Source organism: Macaca nemestrina, chromosome 12 (assembly GCF_043159975.1).
Source record: "Macaca nemestrina isolate mMacNem1 chromosome 12, mMacNem.hap1, whole genome shotgun sequence".
Taxonomy (NCBI): domain Eukaryota; kingdom Metazoa; phylum Chordata; class Mammalia; order Primates; family Cercopithecidae; genus Macaca; species Macaca nemestrina.
This window is the reverse complement of record NC_092136.1, coordinates 116,951,041-116,968,215: the sequence shown is the minus strand read 5'-3', so window position 1 is coordinate 116,968,215 and position 17,175 is coordinate 116,951,041. Positions and strand designations below refer to the sequence as shown.

General features: G+C 46.7%; 1 protein-coding gene across 1 annotated transcript; it reads right to left on the bottom strand.

Moving 5' to 3' along the window:
* Positions 1-2,194: 2,194 nt before the first annotated feature.
* Positions 2,195-5,254, bottom strand: LOC139357602 (proprotein convertase subtilisin/kexin type 7-like). Its single transcript, XM_071075627.1, has 4 exons — positions 4,395-5,254; positions 3,488-3,581; positions 3,109-3,226; positions 2,195-2,784 (listed from the first exon to the last, which is right to left on the bottom strand). Exons 1-4 carry the CDS (start codon positions 4,639-4,641, stop codon positions 2,509-2,511), a joined length of 735 nt encoding a protein of 244 aa, XP_070931728.1. The 5' UTR covers positions 4,642-5,254; the 3' UTR covers positions 2,195-2,508.
* Positions 5,255-17,175: the final 11,921 nt, after the last annotated feature.

The window sequence follows — 17,175 nt, the reverse complement described above, 5'->3', positions numbered from 1 at the left end:
GAATTTGGCTGTGAATCTGTCTGGTCGTGAACTTTTTTTTGGTTGGTAGGCTATTAACTATTGCCTCAATTTCAGAGCCTTTTGTTGGTCTATTCAGAGATTCAACTTCTTCCTGGTTTAGTCTTGGGAGGGTGTATGCGTCCAGGAATTCATCCATTTTGTCTAGATCTTTTATTTATTTGCGTAGAGGTGTTTATAGTATTCTCTGATGGTAGTTTGTATTTTTGTGGGATCGGTGGTGATATTCCCTTTATCATTTTTTATTGCATCTGTTTGATTATTCTCTCTTCTTTATTAGTCTTGCCAGCGGTCTATCAATTTTGTTGATCTTTTCAAAAAAGCTCCTGGATTCATTGATTTTTTGAAGGGTTTTTTGTGTCCCTATCTCCTTCAGTTCTGCTCGGATCTTAGTTATTTCTTGCTTTCTGCTAGCTTTTGAATGTGTTTGCTCTTGCTTCTCTAGTTCTTTTAATTGTGATGTTAGGGTGTCAATTTTAGATATTTCCTGCTTTCTCTTGTGGGCATTTAGTGCTGTAAATTTCTCTCTATGCACTGCTTTAAATGTGTCCCAGAGATTCTGGTACGTTGTGTTTTTGTTCTCATTGGTTTCAAAGAACATCTTTATTTCTGCCTTCATTTTGTTATTTACCCAGTAGTCATTCAGGAGCAGGTTGTTCAGTTTCCATGCAGTTGTGCTGTTTTGAGTGAGTTTCTTAATCCTGGGTTCTAATTTGATTGCACTGTGGTCTGAGAGACAGTTTGTTGTGATTTCTGTTCTTTTACATTTGCTGAGGAGTGCTTTATTTCCAATTATGTGGTTCATTTTAGAATAAGTGCAATGTGGTGCTGAGAAGAATGTATATTGTGTTGATTTGGGGTGGAGAGTTCTGTAGATGTCTACTAGGTCGGCTTGGTGCAGAGCTGAGTTCGAGTCCTGGATATCCTTGTTAACCTTCTGTCTTGTTGATCTGTCTAATATTGTATGTCAAGTAATTTTTCAACTAACTTCTGCTGTCAAGTGGCACTAAGTGTGTATTACTTTAGACATATATAATCCAATCTAATTTTGTCCTCATATAAAATGATGTTTATGTTACTAATTTACCTTGGAATTCTCTTGGAGCTGCTCACACACTATATGGCATGCCTGTAGGTGCTCAGTAAATATTTGTTGTTCTGAGGGTTTTATTAGAAAGAATTCATGTTTGGAGAACTGAAAGGATGATACTAAAGAGGCAGCCCGGCTGGGAGCAGTGCCTCACACCTGTAATCCCAGCACTTTGGGAGGCCAAGGCGGGTGGATCACCTGAGGTCAGGAGTTTGAGACCAGCCTGACCAACATGGAGAAACCACCTCTCTTCTAAAAATACAAAATTAGGCTGGGCACGGTGGCTCACGCCTGTAATCCCAGCACTTTGGGAAGCCGAGGTGGGTGGATCACGAGGTCAGGAGATCGAGACCATCCTGGCTAACACAGTGAAACCCCGTCTCTACTAAAAATGCAAAAAATTAGCTGGGCGTGGCGGCGGGTGCCTGTGGTCCCAGCTACTTGGGAGGCTGAGGCAGGAGAATGGCGTGAACCTGGGAGGCCGAGCTTGCAGTGAGCCGAGATCGCGCGACTGCACTCCAGCCTGGGCGACTGAGCAAGACTCTGTCTCAAAAAAAAAAAAAAAAAACAAATTAGCTGGGCGTTGTGGCACATGCCTGTAATCCCAGCTACTCGGGAGGCTGAGGCAGGAGAATCGCTTGAACCTGGAAGGCAAAAGTTGCAGCGAGCTGAGATCCACCGTTGCACTCCAGCCTAAGCAAGAAGAGTCAACCTCCACCTCAAAAAAAAGAGGCGCCTGGCCCGGTGGCTCACGTCTGTAATTCCAGCACTTTGGGAGGCAGAGGCGGGCAGATCACAAGGTCAGGAGATCGAGAGCATCCTGACTAACATGGTGAAACCCTGTCTCTACTAAAAATACAAACAATTAGCCGGGCGCGTGTAGGCTGAGGTAGGAGAATGACGTGAACCCGGGAGGCGGAGGTTGCAGTGAGCCAAGATGGTGCCACTGCACTCCAGCCTGGGCAAAAGATCCAGACTCCGTCTCAAAAAAAAAAGAGGCCGCCCATCTCCAGGTGGATAGTGTTAAGGGAAAAAAAAAAGGGGATGGAGGCCAACCCAAAGGCAGCACCAATCCCCTGTCCAACACCTTCTCACCGAAAGTTCCCGTTTGGCTGGAGGAAGCCCCTGTGGCCCTGACCAGACTTCTCTGGCAGCAATCCTCTGCCATTTGTATCTTAAGAAGGCCCTCACCCTCTTTTGAGTGGAGTCAGAGGATGCCTCAGATTCCACATGTAAGCATCAGGGCTGCTTTCTCTCAAGAGCTCTCTAATTTTGGGAAAGAAGAGCCTGTCCCACACTGTCAGGCCCTGAGGTCAGCAGATCTGCTCCTCCTTCCCGTGCAGTAGGTCGTCTAGGTGCTGATGAGGGCAGTCCAGGGTGCTCTTGTTCTGAGATAGGCTCTAGTCCCCTTGCTCCAGCAGGTCTGGGACAAGGAGGTCAGAGGTGGTGGGAAGGCCCCTGCTCTCTGTTTCCACTTCGTCTGGATCCTTGCTGCTGCAAAGTGGCACTGATTCTAGCTCTGTCCCTTCCTCCTTGGCTTTCCGGCTCCGATGGGGCCAGTGGCAGGGTCCACTCCTACAAACTTGGTTGGAAGCCACATTCCTCTGGCTCAAATATACTTCCAGCATGTAGTAAACGGTCCAGAAGACGGTGAAACAGCCTACCAGCACCAGGGTCTGGGGTCGAGGCAAGCACCTACGTGGGGCACTGTTTCCCGAAACCTACAAGCTTTCTCAGCCCAGGACAATGAGCTCAGAAAGTCTTTTTCCTTCTAGGGACTGCCTTTTTCACACAAACTCTTTCCCCTGCCCCCTCCCCCGACAAGACCTGTCCTGTAAGAGTTAGGCTAGCAGGGTAGGAGCAATGCTATGAAACCACTGCTGGGACCCAGGTCTTCCCAGTCCTTCGCCACGCAGGTCACCCCGAGAAGCACACTAAGAACTCCATCCCCAAGACAGGACAGTCCCGTCTACCCGCAGCTTGAGTCTTGGCCCTAGTACCTTGAGGGTGTTGGGGGTGATGGTGTAACCATCTTCCTCAGGAATTTTCAGCCCCGGTGGGCAGGGCAGGGTGAAGTCATCGTGCAGGTATTTTCCACTCATGGCACTCTCTAGCAGCCTGTGGAGAAGAAAAGAGGATGCCCCACTGACTGTGGTGCCTATACCATCTGCCCTCACCCATCTTCCCCTCTTACAGCTGAAGACAGGGAAGCCCCACAGCAGAAAGGAGAGGCCCAGACTGAGTTCCCAGCCCAGGGCTCCATCTCCCGGCTTGAGGCTGGAGCTGGGAAACACAGCCGGGGTTCAGAGGGCGATGGGCTCCCTAGGCGGCCCTTCCCCTGTGAGTGGCCTTCCATCTGACACATGCAGCTTTACCCACCTTTGTCTGTCCCTGATGTCTACTGGACTCCACACAGAGCCATATAGGGTCAGCTGCCATTGCCGGAGGATGCCCACCTGGAATGACTCATCCCCTAGGGCAGCAAGGGGCAGCTCGTGAGCCGCGCCCCTCTGTCAGCCATGCCAAACAGCAGAGGCCCTGCCCACCCTGCCACCCAAAGGAGCTTAGGCCACATGGTCTGCTCTAGGAGCTGCCTCACTCTGTCCCACTGACCCCAGGATCTGCAGAAGGGCCTCACTGGGTGCCCCTAGGGATGGAAAAGGTGGAAAGGTTGTACTCCAAAGCAGAGTCTTGCTTTTCTCTCCCATATTTTGGGGGTTCAGCTGGGATTCTGCTTGGAGAAAATGTCTTTCTACCAAATTAAAGAAAGCTTTGAAAACCACTGGTCTAGTGAATACCTAACTTGACTGGAGGATGGGAGGGTTGAGCTCAATTTCCAGTCTATACACTGACACTAAAGAGATTCAAAATTCATGGACATGGTGGCCTTCACTTATGGTGACCTTCCACAAGTCACCTCAAACCTCTGGGCCAGTTTAAAAAAAAAATGGTGAAATGAGTCCTGCCCTTACCTGCCTACGGGGGCTGGCCGAAGGATGGTTATACGTAAAAGGACTTGAAATGTGGTTTCAACAAGGACTTTTGTTGCTATTCTAGGAAAATGGGTGGGTCGGTCCTCCAGGGAATATGAGAGGCAGTATAAATGAACAGTTTCAGATAGCAATGCCCATTTCATGGATGGGACACACTCTTGGCATCAACCCTGTTGGTCCAATGGCAACCCTATATATTGCACACAGAACACTTTCTGTGGGGACTCTGAGATGCAGAGGGATCAGATAACAAGCAGGAAAGGCAGGGCCTGGTGCGAGGGCACGAGGCTCACCGACATCCCTGACGACAAGCCTGTAGGTCCCTCGGGCTCTCTCCCCCCAGCATCGCACAGTGGAGAAGGTCCAGTCGTTGAAGCCGTTGGGATCCCTGAGGAAAGAACACAGCAGAAACAGGTGGAAGGCGTGGGCCAGAGAGCTGACCTTCCTCCAGAGAGCAACACTTTCTCCCTGTAGTAGCCATGGAAACTTGGGAGGGTGCCCTGAGGGGTTCTCAGGTGCCCCTTGCCCCTGGGGTCTCATGGAAGGAGGAACTTGTGTTAACGTGGTGTGGTGGAAAAGCAAGCATGGAGTATGCACAGGCTTGGAATCCCATGGATCTAGGTTTATTCTTATTCTCTTGGGCACTTACTAGCTCCATGACTTGTTTCCTCTTTTTTTTTTCTTTTTTTTTAGAGACAGGGTCTCACTCTGTTACAAGCTGGAGTGCAGTGGCATGATCACAGCTCACTGCAGCCTTGACTTCCTGGGCTCAAGTGATCCTCCCACCGCAGTCTCCTGAGCAGCTGGGACTATAGGCATATACCACCATGCTCGGCTAATCTTTAAATTCTTTGTAGAGACGGTCTCACTTTGTTGCCCAAGCTGGTCTTGAACTCCTGGCTTCAAGTGATTCTCCTGCCTTGACCTCCCTAAGTGCTGGGATTACCGGTGTGAGGCACCACGCCCGGCCAGTTTCCTCATTTGTGAAAAGAGGTTACAAAGTCTAATCTACAGGATTCTTAGAAGGATTAGAGAACGTGTATGTGAGGTGCAGGGCCTAGCACTGGAAGAAGGCATGTGATGAAAGGCTTCCAGCCGCCAGGGATAGCCAGTGCCACAGTAGTTCAGGACAGTGCCAGGATCCACTTCTCCCATTTCTTTTCCTTGGAAAGGCCCTTGCTGAAAAGGTTGCTCAGGCCTTGGGCGGGTGTACCTACAAGTCCATCCTGCAGGGGGCGCCGACGAGGGACATCGTGCCGCTGGGGCAGAACAACTTCAGTTCCAAGCTGCCGCGCCCTGGGTGAGTGATGGAAACTGTCACTGCCACATGCTCCAAGGTCTTCAGCCCGGACATCTACAGGTCCATCCTGCTGACTGTGGAAAGTCAGGCTGGGCAGCTGGGAAACCAGCCCACAACCATGCCTTCACTTCACCCCCATGTACACAAAGACACACGCTCACTGAAGCCACATACAAATGTCTACGGCAACCCTTACTGGGACCTCGCCTATACTAGTAAATAGAATGGAGTTGCTGCTCTCAAATTTACAACATAGCTTCAAGTCTAGTTGGGAAGACAGCACATACCCAAGACACAATATAAGAATCCAGTAGAGCAACTTCAATCATTCATTCATCCAAAAAATTATTTACTGGATACCTCCTACATTTCAGGCACTGTACTAGATGCTGGGAATATAAAGATTCTTATCTTTAGGCACGGTCCCTGTCTTCTACCTGCAAGTGGAAAATGATATGGTATGGGAAACATACATAGTTGATAAGGGAAGAGAAATAAGTCTGATGGTTTTAAGCACACAACAGTGAGATGCGCTGAAGGAAGTGAATACAGATTGGTAGAGACGGTTGATAGGGGGCATTGTAGGCAGTGGAAAAGGCGTGAACAAAAATGGGTGAAAATGCACACATCTCACTGAAGACTATGCACAATTATTTTTTTTAAATGCTGGTGGATAAATTTCATGCAAATTATGTGAGTGAGAAAAACAATCTCAAAAGAAGCATGTAGCCGGGTGTGGTGGTGTGCATCTGTGGTCCCAGGTACCCAGGAGGGTTAAGTGGGAGGATTGCTTGAGCCTGGAAGGTGGAGGTTGCAGTGAGCCATGCTCATGCCGCTACACTCCAGCCTGGGTGACAGAACAAGACTCTGTCTCAAAAAAAAAAAAAAAAGAAAGAAAGAAAGAAAAAGAAAAAGGATGCATAGTGCACAATTCCAGTTACGTGACGTTCATTGAAATAACATACCTGCAGAGATAAATAAAAGATAAATGGGTGCCAAGGGCCAGGGATACAGGGAGGGGATGGGTGTCGCCAGAAAGGGGTAACACAAGGGAGTCTTGTGATAATGGAATTGTACTGGATCTTGGTTGTGGTGGTAGTTATGCAAGGCTACATGTGATAAAATTGCATACAGCTACACACACGCAAACACAAATATTGACAGCATGTATATCTGGTGAACACTGAATAAGCACTATGGGTTGTACCAACGTCTATTTCTTGGTTTTGATAGTATACTTTAATTGTGTGAAACATTAAGATTGGGAGAAGGGTGCATGGGACTTCCCTTGTACATTTCTTTGCAACCTCCTGTAAATCTACAATTATTAAAAAAAAAAAAATCTACTGAAGTGGAAGACTCAACTGGGGACTATTAAGAAATTAGGTTGCAATGAGGACAATTTTTTTTAAAGCACCCTTTCTTCCATTAATTTATTCCAGGCCAGGCATGGTGGCTCACTCCTGTAATCCCAGTACTTTGGGAGGCTGAAGCAGGAGGATCGCTTCAGCCTGGGAGACATCATCTCTACTAAAAAATTTTTAAAAATAGCTGGATATAGTGGTAAGCACCTGTGGTCCCAGCTACTCAGGAGGTTGAGGGTAGGAGGATGACTTGTTGAGGAGGTTGAGGCTGCAGTGAACCGTAATTGTGCCTCTACACACACTAGCCTGGGCAACAGAGTGAGATCCTGTCTCAAAAAAAAAAAATTATTCCAATATGCTATGCAGAGTGCAATACCTTCATTTTACAGACATAGCAGCTCAGAGAGGTACTGAAAGTAGGTGCTGGGTAACCTAGGATGGGATGGGAAAGGCTTTAAAGATTTTTATTTTAAATAAGCAACTGAGACCTATTATAGATGACTGAGCAAGGACAGAGTTGGTTTTTTGTTTGTTTGTTTTTGTTTTTGTTTTTTTGAGATGGAGTCTAACTCTGTTACCCAGGCTGGAGGGCAGTGGTGTGATCTCGGCTCACTGCAACCTCTGCCTCCTGGGTTCAAGCGATTCTTCTGCCTCAGCCTCTTGAGTAGCTGGGATTACAGGCACCTGCCACCACGCCCAGCCAATTTTTGCATTTTTAGTAGAGACGGGGTTTCACTGTGTTGGCCAGGCTGGTCTTGAACTCTAATCTTGTGATCCACACCCACCCCCCGGCCTCCCAAAGTGCTGGGATTACATGCTTGAGCCACTGCGCCCAGCCAGGACAGAGTTTTTTTTTTAAAAAAGTACTGAAAGAAGGCTACTCTAATAGCTCTGGGTAGGATGAACTAGAGACAGGAAGAGACAGATGGCAGAAGACCAGCTAACATGCCACCGCCTCTTTCTAGGGAGGTGGCTTGTGTGTGGGTAACAGAGACTGGGGAGAAGGAGGAAAGGAAAGGCTCCAGGCTTTCTATGACACCACTTTCTGTCCTTCCTAGTCCCTGTCCTTACTGACCTTCTGCTCAGTCCCCCTCTCACTGCACTCACTGAAGAGTGCCACCTCCCATTATCCACCAGGACACCAGTGTCAGAACTTCACAGTGCTTTACTACCTCCTTAACTCTAGACCTTTATCCGTGCTGTGCTGGCCACCCACATTCCAGCCGTACTCTGGATGTGTCTTTATTGGAGGCTGCTTCCTTTTTGAATGGTTTAGTTACGTTCATTGTGGATTTTCTTTCTTTCTTTTTTTTTTTTTTTTTTGAGACGGAGTCTCGCTGTGTCACCCAGGTTAGACTGCAGTGGCCGGATCTCAGCTCACTGCAAGCTCCTCCTCCCGGGTTTACGCCATTCTCCTGCCTAAGCCTCCCGAGTAGCTGGGATTACAGGCGCCCGCCACCTCGCCCGGCTAGTTTTTTGTATTTTTTAGGAGAGACGGGGTTTCACCATGTTAGCCAGGATGGTCTCGATCACGTGACCTTGTGATCCGCCCGTCTCGGCCTCCCAAAGTGCTGGGATTACAGGCTTGAGCCACCGCACCCAGCCTAGTGGGTTTTCTTATTAGATAAACAATACAAATTAACTGAAGGTAAATTGGAAAAGCAGATGAATTAAAATGAAAACAAAAAAGCACCCAGAATTTTCCATAACATGTTGGTAAATATCCACCCAGGCCCTTTCTGTGTGTGTATGGATGTGTGCATGTGTACATTTTCCTTTTTTCTTTTTTTTTTGAGACAGAATTTCTCTTGTTACCCAGGCTGGAGTGCAGTGGTGTGATCTTGGCTCACTGCAACCTCCACCTCCTGGGTTCAAGCGATTCTCCTCCCTCAGCCTCCCAAGTAGCAGGGATTACAGGCACATGCCACCGCGCCCAACTGATTTTTTTATTTTTAGAAGAGATGGGGTTTCACCATGTTGGCCAGGCTGGTCTCGACCTCCTGACCTCAGGTGATCCACCGCCTCGGCCTCCCAAAGTGCTGGGATTACAGGCGTGAGCCACCACGTCCCCCCAAGAAAATTTTCTTGAGATCTTTGAGAACTCCTCATTTTTGAGAACCCCACTATACCACATAATTTTCCAATGAAATGCCTGAATATTTTAAGTCGTCACTTCAGATATGTAATGAGTGTGAAAGTGTACTTAAGAAAGAGTAAAGCGGCCGAGCACAGTGGCTCACGCCAGTAATCCCAGCACTTTGAGAGGCCGAGGGGGGCAGATCACAAGATCAGGAGATCAAGACCATCCTGGCTAACATGGTGAAACCCTGTCTCTACTAAAAATACAAAGAATTCGCCGAGCATGGTGGCGGGCGCCTGTAGTCCCAGCTACTTGGGAGGCTGAGGCAGGAGAATGGCGTGAACCTGGGAGGCGGAGGTTGCAGTGAGCCAAGATTGTGCCACTGCACTCCAGCCTGGGCGACTGAGCGAGACTCCGTCTAAAAAAAAAAAAAAAAAAAAGAAGAGTAAAGAATTCCATATACACGCTGTTCCTGGGCGCAGTGACTCATGCCTGTAATCCCAGCACTTTGGGAGGCTGAGGCGGGTGGATCACTTGACGGGAGTTTGAGACCAGCCTGGCCAACTTGGTGAAACCTGGTCTTTACTAAAAATACAAAAAAAATTAGCTAGGTGTAGTCGCACACATCTGTAATCCCAGCTACTTGGGAGGCTGAGGCAGGAGAATCGCTTGAACCCGGGAGGTGGAGGTTGCAGTGAGCTGAGATCACCCCACTGTACTCCAGCCTGGGAGATAGAGCAAGACTCTGTCTCAAAAACAAAAACAAAAACAAAAACAAAACATACACCCTTTGTAGTTATCTGGCTCTCTCTTTCTGGTTAAGTGCTTTGCTTTCGTTGTACAACAACCTCGAAGATAGCACATTCAAATGTGCGCCTAATTAAACATACGAATCCTGGCTGGGCACGGTGGCTCACGCCTGGAATCCCAGCACTTTGGGAGGCTGAGGGGAGGAGGGGTGGATCACAAGGTCAGGAGTTCGAGACCACCCTGGCCAACATAGTGAAACCCCACGTCTACTAAAAATACAAAAAAAAAAAAATAGCTGGACATGGTGGTGGGCGCCTGTAATCCCAGCCACTCACGAGGCTGAGGCAGGAGAATTCGCTTGACCCCTGGAGGTGGAGGTTGTAGTGAGCCGAGATCATGCCTTTGCACTCTAGCCTAGGTGATAGTGCGAGACTGTCTCAAAAAAAAGAAAAAAAATCAATTTATTATGGCTTTTCAGGGTCTTTCTCAAGATAAAATCCTGATTTCTGAATTCCAAGAGTCCACTGGTGTTTCTATTATAATGTCCATCTCTCTCTTTGAATGAATTGCAAGTCTCTTTCCCTGACTAAATATGAATTATTCTGTGGCAAGCGTCTTATTCCTCCTTGTAGCCTCAGTGCCAGGGAAAACCTGGCACAACAAATATTTCTTGATAAATATTTAATGGATGAGTAAAGTCAAGGTTAATTTTTTTTCTTTTTTAGATGGAGTTTTGCTTTTGTTGCCCAGGCTGGAGTGCAATGACATCATCTCAGTTCACTGCAACCTCTGCCTCCCGGGTTCAAGCGATTCTCCTGCCTCAACCTCCCGAGTAGCTGAGGTTACAGACGCCCACCACCACAACTGGCTAATTTTTGTATTTTTAGTAGAGACAGGATTTCACTATGTTGACCAGGCTGGTCTCCAGCTCCTGACCTCAAGTGATCCACCCGCCTTGGCCTCCCAAAGTGCTAGGATAACAGGCGTGAGCCACCATGCCCAGCCTTTTCTTTTTGTTTTGTTTTGTTTTTTTTTGAGACAGAGTCGTGCTCTGTCACTCAGGCTGGAATGTAGTGGTGCGATCTTGGTTCACTGCTACCTCTGCCTCCCAGTCCCAAGCGATTCTCCTGCCTCAGCCTCCCGAGTAGCTGGGATTACAGGTGTGTGCCACTACACCTGGCTGATTTTTGTATTTTTAGTAGAGACAGCATTTCACTGTGTTGGCCAGGCTGGTCTTGAACTCCTGACCTCAAGTCATCTACTCACCTCAGTCTCTTAAAGTGCTGGGATTGCAGGCCTGAGCCATTATGCCCGGTCTAGCTGTCGTCTTATTTTGGAAGAGATTTGCTCACATTAGCATTTCTTTTTTTTTTTTTCTTTTTTTTTTGAGACAGAGTTTCAGCCTTGTCACCCAGGCTGGAGTGCAGTGCTGCGATCTCGGCTCACTGCATCCTCCACCTCCTGGGTTCATCCTGCTTCAGCCTCCTGAGTAGCTGGGATTACAGGTGCCTGCCACCATGCCCAGCTAATTTTTTGTGTTTTTTTTTCTTTTTTCTTTTTCTTTTTTTTTGAGAAGTCTCGCTCTGTTGCCCAGGCTGGAGTGCAGTGGTGCTATCTCAGCTCACTGCAACCTCCACCTCCTGGATTCAAGCGATTCTCCTGCCTCAGCCTCCTAGACAGCTGAGACATCAGGCATGCACCACCACGCCCAGCTAATTTTTTTGTATTCTTAGTAGAGACAGGGTTTCACCATGTTGGTCAGGCTGGTCTCAAACTCCTAGCCTCAAATGATCTGCCCGCCTTGGCCTCCCAAAGCGCTGGGATTACAGGCGTGAGCCACCACGCCCAGCCCTCGCATTGGCACTTCTTATGAAATGACTACTTCCCCAGGAATGGGCTCTCTTTCCACTTTTCTGACCCTCAGCTTTCTGTTCTTATCTCTTATCTGAGTTCCAGCAGTTATCCTGTAGTGATGATGAGCAGAGTAGGAGTCTTTCCCTTATGGCAGGAAGTGTACCCTATCTGCCAAATTACAGTTCTGGTTGTGCCCTGGTAAATGGACACCTAGAAACTTTCTGTGTAAGAGCAGTCAACATGACCTTAACTATGGCAAATGTTTCTTGCCCATTGTCAGGCAGACTTCATCAGCTCCTCTCTATTATAAGGTCCCTGGGGGCAGGAGCTAGGTCTAATTTGTCTTGGTATCTCCTGTAATGTTTAGCACAGTAGCCCAGTGTCATCCTCGTAGCAGATTAATTCAGCAACGATTTATTAAGTGCCCATGAAACAGGCATTTTACTTGGTTCTGGGGATACCAAACAATGTCTGCCTTCATGGAAATAACTTGTCTTATATAGTGGCAGAAAGTTGACAATTGAACTGGGTGATAGGTAAATAGGGGATCATTGTACTATTCTCTTTACATTTCTGTGTTTGAAATTTTTCATGGCCGGGCGCGGTGGCTCACGCCTGTAATCCCAGCACTTTGGGAGGCCGAGGCGGGCGGATCACAAGGTCAGGAGATCGAGACCACGGTGAAACCCCGTCTCTACTAAAAATACAAAAAATGAGCCGGGCGCGGTTGTGGGCGCCTGTAGTCCCAGCTACTCGGGAGGCTGAGGCAGGAGAATGGCGTGAACCCGGGAGGCGGAGCTTGCAGTGAGCCGAGATCGCGCCACTGCACTCCAGCCTGGGCGACAGAGCGAGACTCCGTCTCAAAAAAAAAAAAAAAAAGAAATTTTTCATAATAAAAAGTGTAAAAAGGTAGAGAATGGGGGAAGAGTGTCCTGGGAAGAATGAGGTTCTGAGAACGTTTTGGACAAACAGATGCAGCACTCAGTCAACAACCAGAACTAATAGAGGATGTTGTTGGAACTGGCCTCATAAGTTGATCTCATGGAGCTACCTCCACGGTTACCAGAGGTTGAGAAGGGTAGGGAGTACGGGGGAATGAAGAGAGGTTTGTTACTGGACTTGGTAGCTTACGCCTATAAACCCAGTGCTTTGGAAGGTTGTGGTGAGAGGATCTCTTAAGGCCAAGAGTTTGAGACCAGACTGGGCAACATAGAAAGACCCCATCTCTACAAAAAACAAGCAAACAAAAATTAGCCAGGGATGGTGGTACAGGCTTGTAGTCCCAGCTAATGGAGAGGCTGAAGCAGGAGAGTTGCTTGAGCCTAGGAGTTTGAGGTTACAAGTAATCTTGCCACCACACTCCAGTTTGGGTGAAAGAGCAGGAACTTGACTCTGAAAAATAATAATAAAAAGAATAAGAAAAAAAAAAGAGATGTTGGTTAATGGATACAAAAATACAGTAAAATACAGTTAGAATAAGTTCTAGTGTTTGATAGCAAAGTAGGATTACTATAGTAAATAGTAATTTATTGTGTATTTCAAAATAGCTAGAAGATTTAGAGTATTTCCAACACAAAGAAATGGTAAGTATTTGTGGTGATGGATACCCGAATTACCCTGATTTGATTATTGTATGCATGTATCGAAATATCAGATGTATCCCATAAATATGTGCAATTATTATGTACGAATAAAACAAGAATTGGCCGGCCGGGCGCAATGGCTTATGCCTGTAATCTCAGCACTTTGGGAGGCCGAGGGGGGAGGATCATGATGTCAGGAGATTGAGAGCATCCTGGCTAACATGGTGAAACCCTGTCTCTACTAAAAATACAGGAAAAAAAAAAAATTAGTCCCAGCTACTCGGGAGGCTGAGGCAGGAGAATCACTTGAACCCAGGAGGCGGAGTTTCCCTACAAGAACCAAGTGCAGTGAGCCGAGACTGCACCACTGCACTCCAGCCAGGGTGACAGAGTGAGACTCCATCTCAAAAAAAAAAAAAAAAAAAAGAATTGGCCGCTGAGCACGGGACTCACATCTATAATCCTAGCACACTGGGAGGCTGAGGTAGGTGGATCACCAGGTCAGAAGTTCGAGACCAGCATGGCCAATATGGTGAAACTCTATCTCTACTAAAAATACAAAAATTAGCCGGGCATGGTAGCGTGCGCCTGTAGTCCCAGCTACTCAGGAGGCTGAGGCAGAAGAATCACTTGAACCCAGGAGGCGGAAGTTGCAGTGAGCCGATATCGTGCCACTGCACTCCAGCCTGGGTGACAGAGTGAGACTCCATCTCAAAAAAAAAAAAAAAAAAAAAAAGAATTGGCCTTATAATTACATCAAAGCCTTTATTATTTGAAGGACATTAAGGCAGTATCTACAGCACTCAGGCTGGAGGCCTTTATAGGTGTAGAGGAGGGTTGGTACTTGAAGCCCAGGTGGGACTCTGATTTTTCCTTCTTCACTATTTCTAGAGTCTCTAGCCCAGAGTATAGCTAACCCATATCAACAGGTAGAATGCACTGATAACATCCTGCCAATAACTGCTTCTTCTTTTTTTTAAGATGGAGTTTCACTCTTGTTGTCCAGGCTGGAGTGCATTGGCACTATCTCGGCTCACTGCAACCTCTGCCTCCCAGGTTCAAGTGATTCTCCTGGCTCAGCCTCCCAAGCAGCTGGGATTACGGGCACCCACTGCCGTGCCTGGCTAATTTTTGTATTTTTAGTAGAGATGGGGTTTCACCATGTTGGTCAGGCTGGTCTCAAACTCTTAACTTAGATGATCTACCCGCCTTGGAATCCCAAAGTACTGGGATTCCAGGTGTGAACCACCATGGCTGGCCAATGCTGCTTCTTCACTCTTGCTCTAGCTATAGTCAAATCTTCCGCCAATCTTAGAAGTGGTGGATGGGAATGACACCTTGGGAAAAGGAAAGGAGTTTATCAGTGAAAGGATTGGCATTCAAGGGGACAATCACATCTTCAGGCTCCTTCTTTTTATGAATCTCTAAGCTTTCTTTCAATCATTTCAGTCTATGATTTCTTTCAATCATACAGCCTATTATAGGCTCTAAAGGTGAGGCTGAATAAGTTGCTTGCAGACTCTTGATAGTAGTGGAAAGAAGAGTAAATAAGGCTGCTGTTGTCTATGCCTCAGCTCAGGCATACTGAATTAGAATGACTGGGACAATGTCTCCAGATGATGATTACAGATGCTAAAGACTAAGAACTGGGCCAGGTGTGGTGCTCACGCCTGTAATTCCAGCACTTTGGGAGGCTGAGTTGGGTGGATCACGAAGTCAGGAGATTGAGACCATCCTGGACAACAAGGTTGTCAAATACAAGGTTGTTACAAATACAAACAACAAGGTTGTTACAAATACAAACAACAAGGTTGTTACAAATACAAAAATTAGCTGAGCGTGGCAGCACATGCCTATAATCCTACTCTGGAGGCTGAGGCAAGAGAATCGCTTAAACCTGGGAGGCAGAGGTTGCAGTGAGCCAAGATCACGCCACTGCACTCTAGCCTGGTGACAGAGCGAGACTCCATATCAAAAAAAAAAAAAAAAAAAAAAAAAAAAAAAAAAAAATTAAGAACTGATTTATACCATTTCTCTTTGCTTACATTCATGGAGCAAGCATATAGACCTGCAAACTTTTGCCTTCATTAAATTTCATTTGATTTATTTGTCACTTAGCTAGATTGCTAGTGATGTTTCTCTCTCAAAACAGGAGAGTGAAATGCTTTACACCTTAGGAAATATTAAAGGAAATTCAGTTTACGGTTCATTGAGTAGTCATCTTTAAAATGAATTCAGAATAAGGAACAGTCAGTCTTTCTCCCTACCCCCCACCTTCGTCTCCAATATATTAAAGATGCAAAAAGCACACCTGTCCCTTGTTTTCAGGGAAGCTAGAGTGTTGCCAATGGCAACTACCAGACCACTTGAGATTTACGACTGCAGATTCCCTAAGCAACTTTGGAAACCATCTTTGCAGGTAATCTTCAGTGAGAAAAGGCTAAGGATAAACTAGTTCTATTGCTTCCCCAGCTACCACCTGTTTCTGAGTTTTCCTGTGTGGCATAGCAGACTCTGAACAGCCTGTTCACCGGGGGAAGAGTTAAGGGTTCTCTGTCTCCACTGTGTCTCTGGGGCAAGGCAGAATACAGAGAAAGCTTTCTTTGGAAAAAGCAGAAGCAGCATCTGCTCTGGGTATAGGCAAATTGCAAGAACTACTTGCCAGGAAGAATTGCTGCCCAGCTCGTAGCCTGGCACGGTGGTGTTAAAAAGACTCTTTTCAAGCTCCATTGGCACTTCTGGGTATTACAGAATTTATAGTTGAATGTTCTCTGAGATCTGTGGAATAAGAAGCACCTTTCAAGATTTAGACATAATGACAAACGTATTAGGGTTCTCCAGAAAAACAGAGCTGATAGGATATGTGTAGATATATAGAAAGAAATTTATTGTGAGGCATTGGCTCATAAGACTATGAAGGCTGAGAAGTCGACCATCTGCTATCTGCAAGCTGGAGGCCTAGGAAAGACAGTGATGTAGCTCCAGTGTAAGCCTGAAGGTCTGAGAACCAGGAACGTTGATGTCTGAGGGCAGAAGAAGATGAATGTCCTTGCTCAAGCAGAGAGAGCAAATTTGCCCTTCCTCTGACTTTTTGGTTCTATTTGCTCCCTCGACCAGTTGGATGATGCCAGCCCACATTGGTGAAGATGGATTTTCTTTGCTCAGTCTACTGATTCCATTGCTAATCTCATCTGTAAACACCCTCACAGACACACCCAGAAATCACATTTTACCAGCTATCTGGACATCCCTTAGCCCAATCAAGGTAACATATAAAATTAACCATCAGAGAAAGCAACAAGAAATCAACTTCATGGTCCAGTTACCATTTCCTCTGTGATGTCAGTGATTTCAGTCTGTTGATATTTTTGTTATCTGAAATAACTCTGTCTTACATGAATTTTTGCTGTCTTTTTAGGGTCCATCTTCTACTAGGAGCCTCCTTCCTCATTGTTCCTAGCAAGTCCATAGGATATCTAACATCCTTCAGTCCCAAAATATCCACAGTGCTCTATCAAGAGCTGTGGATGCTCTGAGCTGTTCTCTTAACACCGCCTCCCACCATACTAGCTGGCGTGGCAGTTTCTGCTAGGGATTGTCACAGCTCTGATGGGGACAATGCACACTGCTGTATTCAGTTACTGTGCTGCGGTCCTTCCCGGATACTGACATCTCTGTAGGCTGGCACTGCCATGACTCTGTTCCCTCTTGTGGGCACTCTGAGTCTTTTCAGCTGCTCCACTGAGAGCCTTCTGGGTATTAAAGGAGTACCTGGGCTGTAGCATAGAATAATTTCCCTTGTTCTTTTGGATATACACTCAGAGAGAAGTCCCAAAACATGTTATTTGAGCCCTACTGTGTTACAGAGACAGAGAAACAGCTCTTTCTTTAGGTTTTTGTTTTGTTTTGTTTTGTTTTGTTTTTTGAGACAGAGTCTCACTCTGTCGCCCAGGCTGGAGTGCAATGGTGCGATCTCCGCCCACTGCAAGCTCCGCCTCCCTGGCTCATGCCATTCTCTTGCCTCAACCTCCCGAGTAGCTGGGACTACAGGCGCCCACCACCACGCCCAGCTAATTTTTTTGTATTTTTAGTAGAGACGAGGTTTCACCATGTTAGCCAGGATGGTCTCAATCTCCTGACCTC

Bases quoted from the DNA above. Each gene is read 5' to 3' on its own strand.
- LOC139357602 (XM_071075627.1), bottom strand. From the start codon at position 4,641: ATGAGACCCCAGGGGCAAGGGGCACCTGAGAACCCCTCAGGGCACCCT. The intron at 3,582-4,394 runs GTGAGCCTCGTG...TTGCTGCCCTAG, and splicing joins GCTTGTCGTCAGGGATGTCG to GGGATGAGTCATTCCAGGTG. The intron at 3,227-3,487 runs GTGGGTAAAGCT...TCTTCTCCACAG, and splicing joins GACATCAGGGACAGACAAAG to GCTGCTAGAGAGTGCCATGA.